Genomic DNA, 23,359 nt, shown 5'->3' with positions numbered 1-23,359 from the left:
TCCAAGATTTTTGTCATGCTTAGTGTAAACCCTGGCTGAGCCCCACTGTTAACTGGTGCTGCTGTGTAATTCAGTGGATTGTTCTCCATTCCTTTTCGTATCTCTCCTGCTGCCTCCTTCACAGATGATGTGTGGCCAGACTTCTGCTCTGGATTCCTGATCCCTCTTGGTGCAGGAAGGATCAGCCTTAGAAAAACACCCGGCCTGGGAATCTATGCAGTATCACTAGATCCTACTGACTGCAGCAGCTGTTCTGTGTCCTTGTGTGACAGTCAAATTAGACTTGCTAGAACATGCAATAAGCAGAAGGAGTGTGATGTTTATTTTATCAGAATTTTTCACAAATATCAATGGATCAGATCCCATTTCTCCCTTGATGTCTGAAGTACCCAGCCATTTTGAAACACTGCTCCAATTTAGTGCACTTCCAGTCAAGCAAGAGGCAGCTACACACATCTCTGGATGATCTTCAGTATCAGACTGAGCAAACGAGATGTGAAGGATAATTAGAATCAGCCTTCTCTGTGCAACTGCACTATCAAATTTTAGATAAGAGCCAGTTCTGTAAAGCTGGCCAGGCAGTGTTTATCCCCCAGGCAATTAATCCTTGTTAATCAAATATAGCTAACTGTTCTGGTTGTCTTTGTAAATTGAGTATCAGAGGCACCCTGCAACTTGAGAGGTTGATACCTCTTAATTTTTCTTGCTGTTGGTGGTACTAAAGAAAATTTCTATCCTTGCTTCTAATTTCATTGTGTAAAAAAGGCTTTTTCCATATTACTGTTCCAATTTCCTTTATTACACAGCTACATAAAAGACAATCCTGAACCAGGTTAGCTTCCAGTATGAAAAATTAAGGCTTGCTGTTTATTTTCAAAGCAATTAATGTGGGGGCACCTGGAAATGACTGAATCTCATCATCTCCACTCAGCATGTTCCTAATGCATCACATATTTTTCAGGTTTACTGTTCATGCTCCTTATGGCTCAACTTCCAACCATATTTTTCAGTATCACTCCTCTTATCACCTACCAGGCACATCTTTCAACATACAGAACAACAGAAAGAAGGATTATTTACTCACACACATACCAAGGACTTCACAAAATCTGTATCAGCAACAGCCAGAATGACTTGAAATAAAATCCTAGCAGAAGTCTTGATGGGACACTCAAACCTGGTTAATCCAAAACACTTTGCAAACTATTTTTATTCAAATTAAAAAGACTCAGGTAAACAAAATGATGGTACATACATGTTATAAACCTGGTTAGCAGCTTAACCTTCAGGAATACAAGACCTAAAGAAAAGCCAAGCATGGATTAACCAGGTCTGAAAACATATGCTGAAAAAAAAGTCACCAACATCAACATTCTGAATTTTTACACAAACAGTAAATTTTCTTGTAAAAGGACTGAGGAAGAGAACAAATAATTATTAGTCATCTCCAACTGGTTTATGAAAATATTGGTCCTAGATTAATATATTTTTCACTCTCACAGAAGCAAACCATTTCCCATATATACTTTTATTTTAATATGAAACTTTTGTTTATGCCACTACAATGAAAGGCAGTGGAAAACAGATGAGGGGTTCAAATACCCACAAAGAGGGAGAAAGACAGACAGACATTTTTTTTTTTTTTTTTTTATTTTTTTTTTTTTGTTTTTAAACCAGGGTCAGAAACTGTTTCTTTTGCTGGTTTTGAGACTGTAGCCAGTATTTCCTAAATTTTACTGCAATCAACTGAAATGCCCCCAATATATGGAGACATGATTATGAAATAAATAAAGCTTAAAATAATTGGGTAGGGCCAGCCCAGTGGCTCGGTGGAAGTGCTCTGCACTGCCTTGTGGGAGGACCCAGGTTTCATCTGTGCTTCCAATATCTTGCTCCTGGGCCAGGGAAGAGCAGTGAAAGTTGGGCTTCAGCTGCTCGGGCAGGAGAGAGCCAGTGCTGCAAGTCTGCTCATCACTGACCTTCAGATAAATTAAACTTCTGAGTTATACAGGCTCCAAAGGGAGTCCCATCCAGTCCTCAAAAGAAAATAAATAAAATAACTTAACTAAAATTCATCCCAGGTTTCTTTGGTGTACTTTTTGTAAATGATGAGAAGCAGGAGAATCTGGTGGTGCATTAGTACAATCAGTGATAGCTCCAAATACTCAAAAACTTTGCTGCCTGATTCACTTCAACATCTCATCTTTGTGGCTAAAAATTGCAAAGCCTATGGTAATTTAAATGCATTTTAAGATGATAATGTATATATGGGCGTGGTCTAAGACTATTCACTTTCTCCCTTATTAAATAATTTTGGTCATTTACCAAGGCCAGTAAAGAATTTCTGTACCACAGGTGTGCTTCTTCTAGAGCTCAAAGTTGTAATTTCCCTATATTTTGCTTAGCTCTATTTTCTTCACATCCATTGCACCTAAACTGTCCTTAAGTGCCTATTTGTAATTACATGATTTTTTTGTGCAATGACTGAAGGATTGCAAAAGGAGAGGGAAAGGAATTAGCTGGTAAAATTCAATAACAATTCATACTTGCACGTATCATTCTCTCACCAGTACTAATTACACCAGCAAAACAGAATCCAAGGTATCCAGAATTTGAAGAGAATCATTTAACCTTCTGCCAAATGTACTTGAATAAAAATGTTCTGTACTGTTAGATTTTAAAAACTACTTGCATATGATGAACATCTCCAGCAGTAAAAGTGTATCAGCAAATCAGTTCTTTTGGACTGAGTTGCAGTGACCATGTTCCTACCAATATTTTTTTTCAAATTAACATTGTTTTTTTCCCAGTTACTTAATGCAATCCAAAAGCATCAATTCTTTTTCTTAAATTAAGTACATGAAAGGATTTACCTTTAAACAAATATCTTTGCCGTCCAAAAGGTTGGTTAGTTATGAGAACAGGTAAGTCTTTAGCAGAAGACAGTCACAGTCTTGAAATTTGGCAAGAAGAGTCTATACCTACTTGACTTAGCTAAAAAAACTTAAAAAAACCAAACAACAAAAGAGAAAAAGAAAAAACAAAAAAAAAAGAAAAAACAAATCCTCTGAAGACTGCAACACAAGTACTCGAGGTATGCTGAACTTACAGATACCATACAGTAGTATTTTACTATTTTACCTCAAATTTAAGTGTCAAATTTCTCAAATTTTGCATTGCAAAACTTTCATTAAGATGAATCAATACACTTAAAGAAAGTGTACAAAAATGTCATACAATGCCCAGTGATTGTGTGAACTGAAAAACATCACATTACTTCACTAACTAAAAACCCTCAGCTTTCCTTCTCCTCTAACTTACCTTGGAGACCTGAGGTGGTTTGAGGTTCTGCACACCCTTCCCACAGGCAGGCAGAATTGCTAGGGAGGAAGCTGCTTCCCCTTCCCACTGCTTGGTGTTAGGGACATCACAGAACACCCAAAGCACGTCAAGGTAGGTGAAACATTTCATCTTCTGTGGGCATCCAGCACGTGTATTCTGTTACTGATTTAGGATCACAATGGCCTTGGCTGCACAATTGAATAACTGGACAGGACTGGACAACATCAGTGGTCAAGACAACCTTGTCCTGTCCACACTCACACTTCCACCATCGCTGTGGCCCACTCAGCTGCCTCAGTAATGACTTGAAATGTCATTTTTCCCTAACATCAATGCACATCTTACCTTTTACATCCTCTCTGTTCACATCCAGGTGAAATTTCTGCTGGAAGTGGCTAACACAAACAAGCACGTGTACACACATTCTTCTAAGGTGTAAACTATGACTAATTTCACATTCCATTGTACCAATCTGTAAATACTTTGTTTTCTTTTTTCTTATTTTATATAAAAACAATGGCATCAGGTTCTCAGCAATAAAGTATAAGAAAGATGAATCCTTGACTACACTTAACCAATTATGAAATTGCCTTTCAAACAAAGGAAACATATGCAAAAATCCGTGTATTTGATAAAGTCAACTTAATATAACAAAAAGTGAAATATGCTTATTAAAAGTGTCCTTATATAAAAATGGTCTTGCAATGTACAGTAAAATGCAATACAAATTATTGTTGGTTATCTCTCCCCACCCAGTAACTAAAACAGCTATTGTTCCACAAAACTCCCCATATGCCAGTATCAAAGAAAGAAGCAATATGTGACTAAACATTCTCTATGTTGTATGCCTGGCGGATGTTGAGGGTGTCTCGTAGCATCAAGTCTCGCAGGCGCCACAGTGCATCAGCCATCGTGGTGTGAGCCCCTTTGCTCTTCAGCCAGTGTGAGGGGAGTCGGCTCTCTTGCTCCTTTGATAAGTGGACATCTCGTCTCCGTGCTGGAAGATCAAGAAAAAGTTTAATTATTCTGATAGTTTGATAAAAGTTTTGATATTCATGCCAAGAGAAAGGCGAATACAGTTCTTACAGTATAACAGCCCATACAACTGCTTCTTAGATTTAGGCAACTTCGATGGAATCAGTTCACTGCTAACATAGATATTCCCAAATCTGTTGATTTAACAATTACTTGCATGTGTACATTTTCTTAAGCAAGCAGCAGATTTATTTAGCATTTTCCATAAAAGCAAAAATGATGAATGGTTACACAGAAGTGCGTTCTCTCTGGAAACATCCCACTCAAAGCCTTACCTGCAAGGGTCTGGTCCCACTTGCTAATACTATTTGATTCAGCACTGAGCCCCTCGATATATTTCAGATATGCTTCAGAATGAAGAAGCCTCTGTGTCTTTGGTGGAGGGGAGACAAACATGGGAGTTGTGGGCTGCTGCATAACTGGCTGACTTGCTGGGCTCTGGCCAGGATATGGAGGGGGTGCCTGCTGTCCTGGTGGGCCAAGGATTCCTATCTGCAAGGACAAAGCAATGGAGAGATCACATTTCAGGGAACTGCAGAGAAGCTGCTTCACATCTGGGCATCAGGCCATCCTCCTACAATGGAGCTTCAAAACAGTTTAGGAGTGAAAGCATAAGAAATTTCCCTGGGAGACACCCAGAGCAGGCAGGACTGTCTGTTGGGGTCTCCAAGATGCACAGAGGAAGTGCAAACAAACCATATTAATATTTAACAGACAACATTGCTCATATTTCTATTAATGTAAACTTACTATCACAATTTTTCCTTTCACCTATTACTCCTTTTGCCTCCTTTCTGTTTTCTATTTTCTCTAATTTGATCATAAACCATATGGTATGCGGAGGGAAGGGTTTACTTCCAAAATATCTAATCCAAATGGGCCCTGATCCTTGGATGACTGTGCTTCTCCCACAGAATTTATCAATGTCAGGCAAAACTTGCAGGCACACAGGAAAAAATCCCAGTCACACAGAACTCCCACCACTGGGATTAAGAAGCAGTACTAAGAACTCCTTGCACAGACATCCTGTGCTCTGGAATAACTCAGTGTCATGACATATACACTTTACTACTCTCTTACTTAGCTTCTGGTTTTCTTGACACCCCCTAGCCAAAATCCCATTTCTCTCTAATGATGCAAAATTTTATTCAATAAAATTGGAAATGTGCTGAACATTTCATCTGTATTAATCACTGAGAAGGAACATTTGATCATCATGGTTACCCCAACTCACAAATTCTGAGCTGCCAATGAACATCTGCTTTGTCCATTTCTGAAATATGGAAGTAAACACTCAACAAGGGCTGGGAAAGTTGATAGCATCCTCTGTGCACCACTCAAACATGCAAAAGCTAAATTATCAGCAGTGTAACAGTGTGCTGAACATGACTTAGTTTAGTTCAGTAGAAGGAAAATAGAACAAACTGTCTTGCTTGCACTGCAGAAGTTATCCCATTGGGCAGAACCTTATTAATCTAACAACAATTAAATGAAGAAATAGACAAACTCTGAGTGTAAGATACAGATTGGTCCATACATCAGCATGCATTTGGTTTATGTTCTCCCTGGGAAAGGATACATGCACCTCTACATGTCTTAACTAAGATGTTGTTAAAATGCTAATTCAAAGCCTTACAGCCTCGTAAATAATGCAAGAATTACTCACCTGTTGTCCAAAAGGACTTGCTCCGGGTGCTGGAGTGCCTACCATGGGGGACACATTTTGGCCTATAACACCTATATTCCAAAATATAAAATAGCATGTCTTATTTCTGAGTAGTGAAAAATACCTATTTCATCTTCTATAATAAAAAAGCATACTTTGATATCATTGCTCACAGTTATTTTTAAGTGATTTATGACATTCAAATATCCCCCTCTCCCCAGTTAAAAAGACACTTTAGAAGTTTCTGAATGAGGAAAAAAAAAAAAAAAAGCCAACGTGACATGTACCAAAAACTGATATGTGGCTTGTCAAATTAGTTTAATAAAGAAATGCAAAGTGAGTAATTTTTGGCTTTCAGGTTTTTATCATGTTGTTAGTGACTTCCTCACTGTATTTTTTCTTTTATGATATATACCTTTGTCTTGACATGATCTTCAGGAATCCTTTCAGAAAGGAAATGCTGATTTGCTTTAGCAACACTGTTTCCTTGTGTTCAGTTTCATAAAGTACATCAATAGCAGGAGCAAATAGAAGCCATTGCACAAATTCTGTTAGACCTTGCTACTATAAAATGTAACTTGCAGGTTAAACTTAAGTAGTCTTATATACGAGACTGATGAATATTTGAAATAAATTTCAAAAAAAGAAAACCTGTTAGCTTTCCTCAAACACATGAAGAGGCTTTTACCTATTGCATGGAGTGCTGCAGGCAACACCCATGTCAATCTTACATACAAAAATTTACAAAACTAAATGAGAATCATGCAGTGCCTATATCTGAAATACAGATGCTTTTGCAGGAAAAAATGCACATTATGCATGCTGATGCTTTTCTTTCTGTTTATGCCACTTCTTGTACTGTTTCATCAGAAAAGATGCAAACTATGCTCTTCCTGAGGGTTTAATTTGCATTCAGGATTTCTGTATCAGTGATTGAAAGATGTGCCACTGCACTTTACACACTAAAGCATATTTTGAATGCATCTTCCATTTGATGACAGCTCCCATTTAAAATGCCTCTGTATTAACAGCAAGTCTGGAGCTGGAAAAAACCATCAGTAATACAAATTGTGAAATATGGCATGGGGGTTTTTTTTGTACAAAGCAAAGAGATCTGGAGGAGGGCATCCTTCCAGCACCTGAGTGTAGCTTCACCTTTAGCCCACCCAGACCAATTTAGCACCACTTCATGTGTTGTCCTCCATTCCCAGGCATTCTTTTTATCCCTAATCCATATCCTCTCAGTTTTAAACACCATACACACAGCCCACTTCTCCAGTGGGAAAACCCCTTTGAAGATATGCACTGTCCTGGATTCACCTCCCAAGCATTTATATGTTGCTGACGTGTGCTAAAGCTCACAGCCACGCTGAGCTGGGTGTAGGCTCAGAGACAAACAGCTGTGATTCTGCTCCCTCTGTGTGACATTATGGTGAATCTTACACACCAGTGAAGCTGCAACCTGCATGCCTAATTCTGGTGAATTTAATTAAAAAAAAAATACAACAAAGCAAACTATTTACATAGAGATGAAGTCTTAACAGAGCTTCTGATAAACACAGTTGCAAGTGCAAATGAGACCACTTCTGTTCACAGCTTGTTCAACTGCTGAACATACAGGATGTACACCTTTTAAACAGGCACATGAGTTATCAGAGATAAAAACTGAAACAATCATCAAAAACCAGGATGAGTGGGCAGATGAACATTTTCCCTCGTAACAGGAATGTGTTAATGGCTTTAACACTGGAAGAATGTTTCAGTTGTTCAGCCCCACTTTTCACCAAAGCGTGGCAAAAAAATAGCAAATGTGCAATAGATACGTTCTGATAATCAATGTAAAATTCAGTCACAATGATTTATGGAGTTCACCTTATCCCAAAATGTTTCCAGTTACTGTTCTATCAACAAGGTTTAACTTGAATGAACTGGTTTATAGTAATATGTCAGTGTCCCAGTGGCCAAAGGGTCTTATATGACCAGGGTCATTTAAGTGCATCATGACTACTGACAAACATTAATATACTGAAAAAGAGGTTGGTGAGGAAGGAGAGCAATATATTTCAATTATAAGCCCACTTTAAATAAGAAAAGGAGTGGAAGTATGCTGTTGAAATAACAAGCATAGGAATAGGCTGGATTTCAGCTTTCCAAACCTCTGATAAACTCCAGCACAGTTGTCAGGTGTTTTTGGCTGGAAGAAAAGTGCTGCTGGAGCAGGGTCCTGTTTCTCCAGCAACCTTTCCCTGCTGGTTTACCCGACATGCTGTTCTGCCAACATTCTGCATACACCTCATATATTCAGCAGTGCATTGGGGGTGCTGCAGCTGACCAAACCTGCAATGTTCTGAAACAAAAGCGACGACCAAACCAAGGTGCAGACAACTTCTGTAACAACCAGTTAAATGATAAGTACATGAAAATGAAATAAGGAGTGAATGAGGATGACATTCTTACCGGGTGGTGGGATGCCTGGGATGCCTGGCATACCTGGCGGAAGTTGGTGGGGTGGGGGCACCCCTGGGTGAAGTGGCTGCATGCTGCCCATGCTAACAATGCCATCAACTGGGCCCTGCAAAGGTGGCAGCACCGGTGGATAGCCACTTATCATGCCTTGAAGGACACAACAAATTTCAAACATGCATCAATAACATGCAATATGATCTACACAGTAAGACATGCACTATCCAGATAAAAAAAAAAAAAAGAAAAAAAAAGAAAGCACCTTTAGTACGGCAAGACGATACTACAATTAGTATCTTGCAAAAATGAACAAAAATTAAAAATAAAAAGTTATAAATATGAAACTCTATACTTTTGATGAATTAGTATTTAGTGTATTTGTATGTTTCTCATGGGGCAATAAATGCCAAATATCCAGATCTGTTAACACAAGGAGTAAATTCAGCCACAATTACATGTTACTAACGCAAGCAATTTTAATTCAGCTTAAAGCTCTGCCATCTGCATACAGATTACAGATACAACACTAACTACACAAGCTCCAGGTACAGCCCTGCTATGTGGGCTAGCTTGGAGACCATGCTCAACTGGAACAAAACCAAAAACCTACACATTTTTCTGCATTGCATACACAAAATAAACAGACAAAAGCCCTAAGACATTTGCATACTTCAAACTAATGGCAGTGACAGGTGTGGTTTTTAGCAAACTCTCCATCATAAACTAAGGAAGCAACTTGAATTTTCAGCTTGACAGCACTGGATCTGCTGAGCTGCAGTGACTTACACTTGTGGCACTATGCTGAAGTAAAGGGACTTATAAGGAGCCCCTGAAGTCCCTTACAGAATTTCACTAACAACATTTTCGAGGTCTCTTTATAGGAAAATCAATGATCCGATGCACACAGTATTGTGTTGCTGCTCATAACTTCAGTTTTCTGCATGGGAGGGAAGACAATTTAGAGATTATTCTGGTGATGGCTCAGGTCTGCTGCTATCCATGTGGTGAACCTACACAAAAAGCCATGCTATGTTTATTGATCCTGGAACACAACTTATTCATCCTGTGCCCGTCTTCTAGGCTTTTTAATTTAAATGGATGTGTTGTCAGGTAACCAAGGAAAGGTGTTGGAAAGACAATGAAAAGATGACAGCGGACAGAAAAGCAGGTCTAGAGAGATGAGGTAAGTTTAGAAATTGCTGGGGTTTCTGTTCTGTTCCAAGAAACTACTTCCTCAGTCTTTGCCACACTCCCAGGAACTCCTAAAAGAAACTTTCAGAACAGGGGTTTCTGCAATAAGACTGGACAAAAAATTATACAAGCTCTGACTGGAAACAAAGGTGTCATGAGCTCAGGATCAAGTAGCTCAAATATACAAAGCTAAATTTATCACTTCCTGAGAAGAGTTACAAAGGTGAGAAACCTGGAATTTCAAAAGCTTTACACAGAGCAAACAATGAGCAAATAAAGAACTGATCTCCCTCAAACTTTCATTTTCCACAGGATACCTAGATTGACACTTACTTAATAGGTCTTAGATACCTTCTTCAAATATCTGGAAGCTCATCTGTACCTCTGTATTAATAGTGAAATCCATATTTCTTTGGGAAAAATGAAAGAAGAAAACCAACACAAACATCCCTAGAATAAGGGGCTTTTCACTGTAGCTACTGCCTGATATTTCCAGTGCACCCCAAGCTGCAATCACATCCTCAAGGCATTTACATACACTTCTGAAGCTTGAAAACAAATAAAACAAAATGAGACAAAAACCTCTAATGAAACAAACCCATATTTATCAATAATGAAAGATCATTTCTACATTTCCAAATCAAATACTCACTCCAAACTTGCCGGATTAATAAAGTCGCCGTCAAATCTCCATGAGAAATCAGTTCTTGTAGCTCATCACAAGGTTACAGGAGCAGCCACTTTCATATCCCATGTGTGAGTTACTGCTTTGATTTTAAACTGATAAACCTGGGTAAGCTATTTCTAGCTCCCACAGATGTGACTTGTGAGGTCTTTCAAATTACCTCTTCTCCCGTTTTTTACTACAACATCAGATTAAATAAACTTCTGTAATGCCTAAATTTATAAGAAAGTTGAGTGCTGTGCTCCAAGAGAAATTAATCTCTTGGAAATGAAGGTATCCAGACTAAGAAACATGACCCACAGGCCATAAAGAAGCTCTATGAAATTCTGCAATGGAGAAGTTCTCCGAACTAAAGAAAAGCAATCTAATGATGGAGGGGGATGTGAAAGAGGTCTCAACAGAGCAAGATCCCTCTAAGTAAGATTTGTGAAAACTAAAAGATGAAAGACTGTGTTTCTAAAATGAGACACAAAAATAGAAAGAGTTTTAAAAGATTCACTTGATCAGCCACTTGAAGGAAATATTTCACAATGCCAAAGTGAAGAGACCTGAATGTCTAACCACTTGAAGAAGATGATGGTCCTGCTTTTGAGGAGGCTGCTGCAGGAAGTAAGCCAGCATGTGTAGTTTGCAGAAAGCACATTCCCAGAAGTTTTAAGAAAATGTTAGCAGTTATTACTGCCCATCAACACCTACCTCCAAATAATTGGCAAAGTGACTCAATGCCAGAAAACCAAGAACCAAACCAAGAAAACACAACCACGAGAAGATGATGTTTCCACATATTGGAGACTGAAGTTGGTTATTCACAAAAAAGATCAGCACTGGAAAACTCCTTTTTTCCTTAATATATGCACAGATATGTGTAAACGTACACATAAACACACACCAACGGCAAACAGTTCAGAGGAAAATTATCAGGAATAAAATGAAAAAAACCAACAAAATTGTGATGAAAAATGCTCCAGGCTGCCAGCTCTACATATGGCCACAGCCTGGGAGGCAAGAAAGAAAAAGAGAAATGATAAAAGAATAAATGGAATAACTGGAATGCCTTATGGGAAAGTTGTCCCCAAACCTCAAAATAAAAACCATTCAGCTATGGATTTTTACCTACTCAGCACTACTTTGACCTTGACTGAAGCAATCTAATTAGGTAATTAGAAACGGGGAAGGAAAACTCCCTATCAGGTGATACCCAATTCATTTTCTCAGCAACGTATGGCTGATTCCCATACAAGAATCTCCAGTGGACTACACTGTCTTCAGAGCTGACACTGCAAATGCTTACTCTGAGCACACCCCCTCTCAACTCAAGTCAGATTACAACTGGTAAAAACCACAACACCAAGCAACAGGGACCTCCTGGAAGAGCTCTCCAAGCTGAGTTCTACCCTAACAATCACCAGCATTTTGTATTTGTTTCTGCAAGGGCTCTAGATCTTAGTCTGCTCTACTTATCAGTGTGTAATCCGCAATTCTCTAAACCTTTTGCTTGGATTTAAGATCTGGTTTGGATTCTGTTTGCCTCTTCCTGACAATAAAATAAATAAATAAATAAATAAATTGCCTCCTACTTTTGCACTCCCACTGACACTGCATGCACTGGAAGAGTATTTAGCTCACTCCATTCCTGCCACAGCAGGGCTAAACACGACCTCTGCAAAGCAGACTGAATAAACATGACTGCACACAAACAGAACAAGACTACTGCACAAGGAGTGTGCATTTTTCTGCATTTTCAACGGGCTACTCACTCCTGGAGCAAGTAACGTGGGACTAGCAGGCTACTGCTGTGGCTACGTATACTCATCACGAAGAAAGACTGAAGAGGCTGAGCTTCTCCTTCCCTAAGAACAAAGTGACCCAAGAGAGTGTTCAGAGTTATGAAGGGGGTTGATATAGTGGATGAGGAAAAAATGGTCATAGCTCCTACTTTTTACCTGCAACGGGTGTCAACTGCTGATTGAGCATTCCCATTGGTGTTGGTGGCGGCACCACCCCCATAAGAGCCCCGACAGGAGTGCCTGCCCGGGGGGAGGAATTCTGCTGCTGTGCTGCTCGCTCTCTCTCCTGCTGCTCAGCAACTTTAGCTGCCCGCTCTGTAAAAGTATTTTAGATTTTCAGTTCTGTTTTGTAACCCAGAATTTCAAAATATTATCTGTTCATTAAAAAGGACTAGTAAAACACTGGCATAGTTTAGTCAAATATCAAGTAGAACGGATGAGTTGTTTTATACAGCATATGATTTGATTTCATGTGGCTGCAGCTAAGACTTTTAGAGTACCTTTCATGAAAAATATTCCACAGAGTTTTATCTTTTTCTTAAAAAAGTAAAATAAAATAATAAAATAAAAAAATTTAAAAAGTAAAAGAACAAATTTGATAATAACACCAGTGTTACCAACATGAAGCAGCAGTCCAGCACTAGGCTCAGTCTGCACCAGGAAAACATGGCAAAATGTTCCCTCTTTTGACACCACTGGCTCAGCTAAACCAGTTACAGCCAAGGCTGGCAGCTCTCATGTTGCTCTACTACCAGCTGCTGTGGGGAATTTTTAAGCACCACGTCTATCAGACGTGCCCCAAAGTAAGATAAAAATAGCAGAGAGCAGTGCCAGCCAGTGGCTCCCCATGTATTTACTACTGATGCAGCTGAAAAGTGGTGGCAAAGTCAGGAAGCATTTGCAAAGTTTCCCTTGTGTAGAAAGGTCCTTCGTGTTTGGAACATAACAAGCAGCAGTTTGATGAATGAAAAATATTTTTCTCTGCCTCCTTCTGTTGTTTTCCCCATTTTGATCCCCTTTGAGGTATTACTTATCTTTTTTTTTTCCCTTTTTTTTTTTTTTTTTTCTTTCTGAAGATGTCTAACTCACATTGTGCTGCTCACTGGAGGTCATGTGTGTCCTTTGTACGATGAATCTGGTCATTATCTCAATCAAGTTTCTCACTGTGACTGCAAGAACAAAAGATCTACTGCAGGAGAATCTGACCAGAGGACAATTTGATATTAAGGGAAGGGCAAAGGGTCATGGGAAGAAGAAAGAAAAAAACCAAAAACAACAACTCAAGCAAACAAAGGAGATAAACTGAATGCACACTCAAGGTGCTCTGGGGGCATGCAAGTGGCTGACTTGTTTACTCTGAACATTGTTTCTGATTGACGCAATGAGGAACAACAAAGAATAAATGAATGCAGCAGACATCTCCAGCAAATTTTAATAACACTCAAATGCATGGCTAGGAGTTCTCTTGCAGTTGGTGAAAGATGAAAACTGCCATCAAAACAGCAATCAAGGTCCTCTGTCAAACAAAGGCTAAGAAGATGTTCATCAAGGAGATTAAGTTATGCATCCTGCCAACATAACTCGTTTCCTCTAGTCTATGACTTCAAATGTCTAGCATGCATTTCTCTCCTGTAGAACCTGTTCGTGCAGCTTCTAGCACTACTTTCATACAATGAAAGACCAGTTTCATTTCCAAAGGCATTTCCCTCCTTTTCACTTCTGTCATGTCAGGAAGCAATGACGACGCACAGGAAATCCTAAGTTTACTACAGACATCTGTGATCGAGCACAAAATAGACAAGACATTTAAAGGTAGGATCCTGAAGTCAAAAACGAGATAATCCTCTTCAGAGCAGAGAAAGCATTTGGGGAAAAGATGAAGCAGTTGTTCTGACTCACCTACTTTTGGTCAGATAAAAGAAAATGGTCAGACAAAAGCAAAAGTTTTGGAGACTGATGAATGAGAAATTATTGTTAAACGTTGATTTTTATCAGCCTTTTGGGTGCTGAGCTTTGAAGAAGGACCTGATGTAGGACAGTACTTGAACTTCTACATAGATTCTATCCATGCCATGACTACCACAGAACTAACAGAAGAAACAATGCTGCCAAGGGGAAATGTAGAAGGCATCTAAAAGTTCAGCCTTGAGCATCCTCCTTATTACTCAACACTAAACCCAAATCAGGCCAGGACTTGAGATCATTCAAATAACATTTCCAACACATCTCAAGAGACAGGAAAGAGGCTTTCTCCTTTGAACAGAGCTTTTCTTTAAAACAGGCCTTTACCTCAGTCCTTTGCATTATTTTATTTCATTTTGAGAAGTTTTCACAGTGCAGTTTGTCTGTAGGCATTTCCAACATAGCCTGTTCTTTGCTCAGCTGCTGCTAAAAACACAACTACTGTGCTGCACATACACCAAATGAAACTTTCAGTGTCAAAATGGATCTCAAATGCCAACTACTTTTCACCAGAACATGGAAAGTCACTTTTTCACTGAGGTGTCCAATGACACCTGTTCCCTGCTCCCTGGGGCATGCGAATTTTGACTCACTGCTGTGGAAAGAAAAGAGTTTCTTTCCTCTCATACATGGTAAGCAAACACAGTTTGGACACTTCATAACCCCATCCCAACCCCTCAAAACCAAATAAAAGTCTCATTCTGGGCAGACAGCAAGCCAGTGAAACTGCAGTTTTGCAAAATAAAAAAGCATGGGAAAATTTTGAGAAAGAGGATTAAAATGGAAGCACGTAGGCAATCATTAGCACAGTGGACAGACACTGTCACTACCATTTTGTTACAGCTTTCTTCCTGCAGAAATGCAAGAGATCAGCTGCTCTAAGCTAGGAAGCGAGGATGCGAGAGCCTTCGTGCTGCTTAAGGATTAGGCTGGAAGAAGGGATCTGTCAATAAAAAGCCACCACATGCACCTAGAAGGGAGTAAAAGGAAACTACAATGGGAAAAAAGGAAAGCCATAGTACTTTAACAAAGAAAAAGTATTACCATTTCCCTCTGCAACATCTGCAAAGAAACCTTGCACATAGCTGAGTGCTGCTATGTTACTCTCCAGAATTGCAGAGGTACTACTGCAAAGTCAGAAAGGACCAAGACAACTGAGGGTGGAAAGTGATAGCATGCAAACTTTTAGGTGGAAGATCAAAGCTGCCTTTAAGTTATCAGTATGCAGAAAACCTATCCAATTTCATTTTTAAACAGCAAAATTATATATTCATTGAGCAATAACTTTCTAGGGCGTTGAAACTTTTCTAGTAGTATTTCCAAGAAATCCAAAGCAGTATTTTATTCCAGTTGCCTTTTAAAATGGGTTTTATATTAAAAGTGTTAACACATTATTAACTAGAGAAATAGCTACAGATGGTGAGCCAATGTATGTGGCTTGGGTAAGGACCTGATGTTAAGGATCACTTGTATTTTATTTTAATAAGATAAAGAAACAAAATGACCAGTATCAGTAGGAAAGAAAGAAAGTAAGAGAAAAAGGTCTATATTTCATGTCTATGAAATATTCCTAGGCTCACTTCAGGATATGAAATCTCTCAATGAAATCAGTTACAATAGTTGATTAATACTGAGACTGAACAATAGGTCATATTCACAGTACCATAACAGATTCTGCATTCTTGATTTTTATTCTACCAAAGCTTTTAAGGACTCTGAGCACTGTTAATCCAAGAACTTTTTCCCACTCCACTGTAAGTCTTCTTACCTCTCTCTATAGCTCTGAAAAGCTTCTGGTCCAAAATTCCCCCCAGTCTTCCTTTAAAGAAACTTTCACAAACCATTTTTCCAATTGAGCTCCAGCCTAGGGGCTTTATTCCCCTTTACTTCTACATTGTCCCCATTTTCTTGATCTTTGTTCATTTAGTTCTTTGTGGCAAAGATATTTAAATTATCAGTTATGAACTACATAACCTAAACATGCTCTTTGCTCCTCTTCTGTCATCTCTCAATATGAACTTCTCTTTAAGGTACGTCCAGAACACAAATATAAACATCTTCTTTTATTAAATCTGCCATCTGAATAACAGTAATGAATGAACAGAGAAAGATAAGAAAGCAGAAAGGAGTTTAGCATCTTAGTTTTTATTTACCTTCGTATTCTGCTTTCTTTGTTGCTTCCAAGTTTCTCCATTCAGTTCCTACAAGCCTGCTGAGCTCTCCAAAGGAGTAGTCTGGGTGCTGAGCTTTAATCACAGCTCTCATCTCGCTGCTAAATAAGATGTACCCACTCATGTTGATCTTCCTTTTTGATCCCTCCTTCTTGGTGCTGCCCTTAACAGACTTGGGAGTGGACTGTGAGAAAAAGCAGTTATGACCACAAGTGCACAAAAGCAGTTTATTGACATGCAATATTCAAAGCTGTAAGAACCAGCATTTTAAAATATACCTGCATTTCTCTTTAATATTTTTGGACAAGGACCATACAACCCTACAGCCCCTAAAGAAAAATTGTTTCTCCTACTGATACACAACGAGAGCATATGCACACACTTGTGAAAATTACACAGGAAAAAAACCAAACCAAAACAAAACCACAATGTTCTGATGTTTTTCAACCCTTCCAGACATAATGCCACCTTTATAAAAGAGGCTTCAAAGAATTCTCCATAAGACAACACAGAATGCATACGATTAGCTGAAATCCTTCCAAACTGAATGAGAGAGCTAAGAAAGGCTGGGTAGCAAATAAATGACTATTTGGAAGGCCATGGGAGTACAAGCCACAGATCTCATCCAGTATCCTGTTCAGAAATATTGCCAGCACAAGTTGAGTAAAACATTTTATTTGCTATGGCACATTTTAGGAAAATGCTTCCTCATTTCTTCCTGGGTCTTTGCAACCTCTAACCCCTTGTCTCCATCTTCCAACTCTTCTAATCCATAAGGGCTCTCTATTTTGCATGCCAGACTGTCCTTTCTTTCTAGTGTTCACCTCCCATTACATAAGAAGCTATTTCTCACTTGCAAAAGCCAAAGTCCACCTGCACAACAGGTTCACATCACATTCTATATGCCAATAGGTAACAAAAATTCTGCTCCTTTCTTTTTCCCACCATAGATGCCCTTGTTGAGAGTTCCTTTGTATTTCCAGCCATCAAAAAAATTAACCTATTCTGACAACTACTGAGATATTGCAGCTGGAACCCCCTTTTCTGAAGGCTCTTTCCACCTGTGTGTGTCACAGGAGACCATAATTTACCATACTCTGTTCAGGAAGGCCACAGATGTATCATCATGATACAACTCTCTCATATTCTGAACATTATGTATTTCTCACATCTTGAGAAGTGTACTTGTTGCCAAATTCCTGGAAAAATACACGTAACTGTTTTCCTCCTATCCTGAAATTCTGGCCACCTTACTAACTCCTTCCTTCTACTTGCCACTTCGAGTCCTGCATTTCAACACTCTGCCTCAGCTAAAACAAAGCTTCAGTGGTACCTTTATTTCAAAAGTCTTGATCATCAATTTAATCGTGGCAGCTCCTAAACTGAAGTGTATCATTCCAAACTTCACTCTATTAATTTTCAAGTGAAAATCCACCCTTAATGTTTTCATGATGATCCTAAAGCCAACACTTGTCTTTCTGGAAGGAAGTCTTCCAGGTTTGTCTCTAAAACGGAGGAAGAAGAAAACTCCATGCAGGTTGTGGGATGGCACACAGGGCACATACAAAACTATTCTGGCTCCTCAGGCAGGCCCATGTTGGTTTGGGGAGTTCTCAATTCAGAAACAGGAAAATCAAATGATGAATTTGGCCTCTTATATATCTGTACTTATATAGCCACAATTTTCCCAGCTGATTTTGCCTTTATAATGCTTGCAATAGGTTTCATAACAGTAATCTAATGTAAAAGCCATCACTTTGGAAGGGCAAACAGGCCTTCAAGAAAATGTAAGAATTCTGAATTTGCTTCTTGTATTTTCTGTTTTGTTTGGTTGTTTGGTTTTTTTTATTGCCCATGCAACCATTTTTAAATGAACAGAATCTTTTCCATTTGAGGCATGTAGAAAATATGTTAAGAAATAAAATAAACCATGATCCCCTTTTATGCCTATTCTCAGCCATGTTGCTTATGCAAAAAAAAAAAAGCAAAAATGAAAGTTTGACATATTTTTCTTTTTCAGGCTCAACTTGGTTCACAACAGACTGCAGCAGGAGAGCAGCATCTATTTTGCAAGCCCCACAATACCACATATTCACTTGTCTTGACTCCTTTTATCCTTAGGTCTAGTAAGAGCTTATTTGTCATCAGAAGAAAACAAAGTTTAAAACTTCTGGGGTTTAATAGTTGTTAAATAAAATTCTATGCATTTAAAAGAACATGAAGCAAACACACATGCCTTTTACCTAGAACCTTTGTTTTAAAATACACTTTTCACTATGGACATAAATAGAACAGATAATGTGAAGAAGAAAGATTATTTCTCCACTATATGTTAGTTATGTCTCCATCAGACTTCAGTTGTACACTGAATGCCAAGTTGGGCACAATATACCTTTTCTTTCAAAATCAGCAGCATGAGGAACCTGCCAGTGATACCTGTGTATCACCACTCACTTCTTAGCATTCACAATAGCATGTGTTGCTATTGATTTTTTTCTGTTTTCCTCATTTGTTTTTGGTGGTGTTTTGGTTTGGTTTTTACTACAAGTTCTAGACTCCAGAGTTCACCTCTGCCTCAAGGTATATACACATGTGTTGAATATATGCAATCACCCTGACTTCTCATCAGTTATTCTGTAAATTCTGCAAGACTGTCCTGTTACAAACAATTTAAGTAAAATAATGCAACTCTCAAACCTGCTTTTTAAAGAGATATTATATATTAGTATTTAAGTAAAACTTCAAGGAAATCTGAGCAAAACACAGCTGTGTAGAAAGACAGAAAGCAAAGGAGATCAACAGACAGTGGATGATGCAGCAGAAGGCATTTTGAGGACAGGGAAGCTGTGGATGCCCCTTCCCTGGAATTGTTCAAGACCAGGCTGGATGGGGCTTGGAGCCACCTGGCTGAGTGGGAAGTGTCTCTGCCCATGCAGGGGGATTGGAAATTTAAGGTCCTTTCCAACCAAAACATTCTACAATTTTATGTTGACAACTTTCATGTCCAATGATCCCTATTTAAATTGCTCTTGGCAGATGCCATGCTTAACAATGGTAATATTCTGATTTATAAAAGTTACCATCTCCTTCCTAAAGTGCTACGTTAATTGGTTAATGCTGGTAACATGCCTTCTAGTTGTAAAACTCCGCAAGTTTCACGAAACATGTTAAAATTAAGAGCAGAGACACAACCTTGCAGAGGAAAATGTATTTCGTGGTTTGCCCAAATGGCAAAAACCAAAATCAGACCAAGCTGAAGCTTTCAGTTTGATCAACTCTCTTTCATGACATCCAGAGACAGTTATTTCTGTCTAGAGGTCACATTCTTTCCTCAGCTACCAACAAGGCTGTCATCTCAATCAACTTAATGCAGCAGAAACCCACACTGCTGCTCACACGCGTCTGAAACTCCCTCCTGTTCCCAGCAGGCCATTCCCATTGCCTCTTAAATTCTGGCAGTAGCTTGGGTGAGATGAGACTATTTAATACTGGTTTAATCCAGTAGCAAAAAATGTTTCTATCCATTTATCAGCAAATTAATATTATAGGTTCTAGTACACCCAGTTCTTCCAACTTCTTTAACAAGTTCTTATTTCCAGGTGACAGTGGTAACTCAGTACTGAAAAGGTGGCTTTTTCCTTTGAGGATGATGCACAGCAATTTCTAAAAACCTTAACACCCAAAATTCTATCTATTCAAAATTTAAGGACCAGCTTAAAGATGGGCACTAGATAAACTGAGAATTACAATCAAACTCCTACAATCCAAACTTTTTTAATTTCATATAAAGGCTTGATATTACTGATATTTATTCCACAGACGTGTGAAGTATGCATCTGTTCCGTGTGATAAAATGTTAATGTTTGTTTATTTTGCTGGTGAAAGAATGTGGACTATAAAAGTTTAAAGTTTCTCAAGGAAGATCCTTACCTGTGGTGGAGTATAAGGCATTATATCCAAATCACTGGCTAGTGGGGTCTGAAGCTGAGGCATAGAAGGTGTTTCATTCATATCACCTTCCTCTTCTCCCATCTCTTCCATGTCTTCATCGCCTCCTTCCAACTCAGCAAATTTTGCTTCTAGTTGCTGAATCTTTTTTTCCAGTAGTGGAGATGGCTCCTTCTGAGGAACTATGGGTTTTCTGAAAGGTACAGTAGGAAGACAAAAAGCAGATGAGAATAAACTCATTGTTGAACAACACTGAAACACTGGTGATTCAGGACGTGCTTGTGCTTCCTCCTTTCAGAACACTGAGCAGAAATCATTCAGTGTCATCATAGAACCATGGAATCATAGAACCATGGAATGGTTTGGGGTTGAAAGGCACCTTAAAATTCATCTAGTCCCAACCCCACCCCTGCATGGGCAGGGACACGTCCCACTGGACCAGGTTGCTACAAGCCCCATCCAGCCTGGTATTGAACAGTTCCAGGGCTGAAGCAGCCACAACATCCCTGGGCAAGCTATTCCAGTGTCTCACCACCCTTACACTGAAGAATTTCTTCCTGATGTCTAACTTAAATCTCCCCTTTCCCAGTTTAAAACCACTGCCCCACGTTCTATCACCACATGCCTTTGTGAAAAGTCCCTGCCCAGCTTTCTTGTAGGCCTCCTTCAGATACAGTGTTTAATTACAGCCACTCCCTAAGAAGGATTTATTTTATGAATTAGAAGGGGATTTAAGTGCATCAAATTTTTCATTTCTGCAACAAAAAGCATTTAACACTGTATCCTCCTTATATTTTAAATTTTCTTAAGCTAGAACTTAATATTTTTATTAACAAAAATGTTCACCAACTAGGAAGCTATTTGTTACTCATACTGAGGATTTAAATATTCTGACAACTACCAAGATAATACAACAAACTGATAACGTAACAACTTTAACAGAAGTCAGGAGAAAAAAAAGAAAACTTCCACTGATAGGAAGACTATGAAAAGGCTGATGCTATCTGGACTTCTTCCAGTGTGATCAGTCAAAATTCATCTTCTCCTACATCTATGACTGCTGGGACCAGCGTTATGTATACTTAGGCCCTGCTTTCCAGGAACTGGCTGAGCATCTGCTGTCCCACAGAAAGCAGAAATAACAATTCCTTATTTTGCTTTGTGTGCCTGTACAGCTTTGCTACACTTTTTGAACTGACCTTATCTTGTCCCAGCAGTTTTTGTTCCTTTTGCCCTTCCAATTCCCTCCCCCATCCTGCATCAGGGGAGCACACGAGTGGTTGGGTGAGGGCTCAGCTGCCAGCCAGGGGCAGCCCACCACATTATAGAAGGGTGGCTCACATACCCCCACCCACCCACATTCCCATTGCATTTTTACCTAAAATAGTATATTTCATCATCTACAACTTTTGCAGAGAGAGAAAACCTCTTCAGCCCTTTGAATTTCTTCATTTGTTTGTCACTTTCATTGTAGCGGCTCTCACAAAGGAAAACGTCGTTTTCAGAGATCTCTGTTGGTCGGCAGGAGAGGAAATCTTTGAAGGACAGCACAGCACACTTCCCTGCAGAGATGAAAGAGCTGGGTAAGAAGGCAGCCACACTTGCAGACAATTTACAGAAAGTGTGAAAACTCAAGTTTTTGCCAGTCTTCTAAATCTGGACGATTCCCAGGATTTGGTGGAATTATGGAAAACACACCAATTTGTATCCGTGCTAAATAATGCCACTTGTGAGAAACCCAGAAGAAATTAACACAGCTTCTTTTTTAAAGAACAAGAAAACCTGTGAAGTAACAAAACCTCAGGATCACTGCTCAGCTACCTACATTTAGCATGACCCCATAACCACAAAACGAAGTATACAGTGGACACCATCTTCTGCAACAAACTCAATTTCAACCTCCTACTGGACTGACTTTCCAGATAACACATACTGGAATAATTTACATTAGTAAGTGAGAATAATGGAGTTTTCTGTTTCTTGCTGCAGACAACGTTTACTTTGATATCATAACTGTAATTCCTTTATGGTAAGAAAGATTCTGCATTGGGAAAATTCTCACTACAGGCCCACAAGACAGGCATGTACATGAGACATGTTCTGATCAATCTCTCCTCACTTGCTCAAGATGAGAAAAAACCATACTTTGGATCAAGCCTACACATAACTATAAATCACTTCAGATTGTATAAGTAAAGAAAGAGAGTGACCATTGTTGTTAATAATTACCCAAAATGCAAGTCATTGGGCAGGTCTCTTCCAAGTTACTCAAAAACACTTCCTTCTTGTAGAACATTTTAGTTGGTTCATGTTCAGTTTCTTCAGGATGTATAAAGATTGGACCAAAGAAATAGGCAGCTCCATCTCGCACCCACATCTTTTCAATTCTGGAAAGAAAACCAAACCACTAATATAAATAAAAGTCCACCCCTCCTAAATGAGACAGCTGGACACAGCAGGTTGTTCAGGAAGACTGCAACTGAAAAGTAAGTACAGAAGAACAGTACTAAGATTGCCAACTATATGAGTGTATTACCTTTTTATTAGGCAGATAAACTTCTACCTCAGCCTAGTAAGGGTTGTGACTTTTAACTTCCCTCAGACTTTTTCCCCCATCCTTTTTTATACTTTTTGAAACAAACGTGTCTGTTGTCCAGGTTACTTTTATAGACAAAAATAAAAAAGTTCCACCTACCTTCCCACCCGAGGTCGCACTAACCCATGTGATTTAATGAAGACACAGTCCCCAACCTTAAGCCACATGTCATTGTAGCAGAGCTGTTCAAAGTAATGGCAACCAGGTTCTCCATTGGACATTTCTACTGGAACATCTTCTTTGTCCTGCAGAAGAATACGCATTTAGAAACTGGTGGAAGAAGTAAAACCAAGCAAAAATACAAAGATGCCAGATGCAAGTTAAAGACTGTGCTCTATCTTCATGTTACCTATAATAAGTACACACTGAACAGAGCTATACACACAAAAGTGAGAGATCTTGAAATTTAAAACTGAAATAGCAAAGCCAAAGATACCCTCCATGTATGTCACAAACTCTGCTACTTCACTAAGCTGCAACTTTGCCAGAATAGGAATTCCCAGCTCCTTTTTT

At 39.0% G+C, this 23,359-nt stretch overlaps 1 protein-coding gene across 2 annotated transcripts in view; it reads right to left on the bottom strand.

The window, feature by feature from the left end:
• Positions 1-717: 717 nt before the first annotated feature.
• The window catches only part of PBRM1 (polybromo 1), a 62,776-nt gene continuing 40,134 nt past the window's right edge, over positions 718-23,359 (bottom strand). The window contains exons 23-32 of one of the 2 annotated variants that reach the window (XM_030458545.1): positions 22,946-23,091; positions 22,480-22,637; positions 21,629-21,812; positions 20,233-20,443; positions 16,285-16,486; positions 12,326-12,484; positions 8,501-8,656; positions 6,044-6,114; positions 4,653-4,869; positions 718-4,339 (exon numbers count right to left, since the gene is read on the bottom strand). In XM_030458545.1, coding sequence (XP_030314405.1) covers positions 4,167-4,339; positions 4,653-4,869; positions 6,044-6,114; positions 8,501-8,656; positions 12,326-12,484; positions 16,285-16,486; positions 20,233-20,443; positions 21,629-21,812; positions 22,480-22,637; positions 22,946-23,091 — 1,677 coding nt within the window. In that variant the 3' untranslated portion in view covers positions 718-4,166. The remainder of the gene's footprint in view (positions 4,340-4,652; positions 4,870-6,043; positions 6,115-8,500; positions 8,657-12,325; positions 12,485-16,284; positions 16,487-20,232; positions 20,444-21,628; positions 21,813-22,479; positions 22,638-22,945; positions 23,092-23,359) is intronic. The other variant, XM_030458544.1, reaches the window with a different exon arrangement.

Source organism: Calypte anna, chromosome 12, assembly GCF_003957555.1.
Source record: "Calypte anna isolate BGI_N300 chromosome 12, bCalAnn1_v1.p, whole genome shotgun sequence".
Taxonomy (NCBI): Eukaryota; Metazoa; Chordata; class Aves; order Apodiformes; family Trochilidae; genus Calypte; species Calypte anna.
This window is presented reverse-complemented; position numbering and strand designations above follow the sequence as displayed.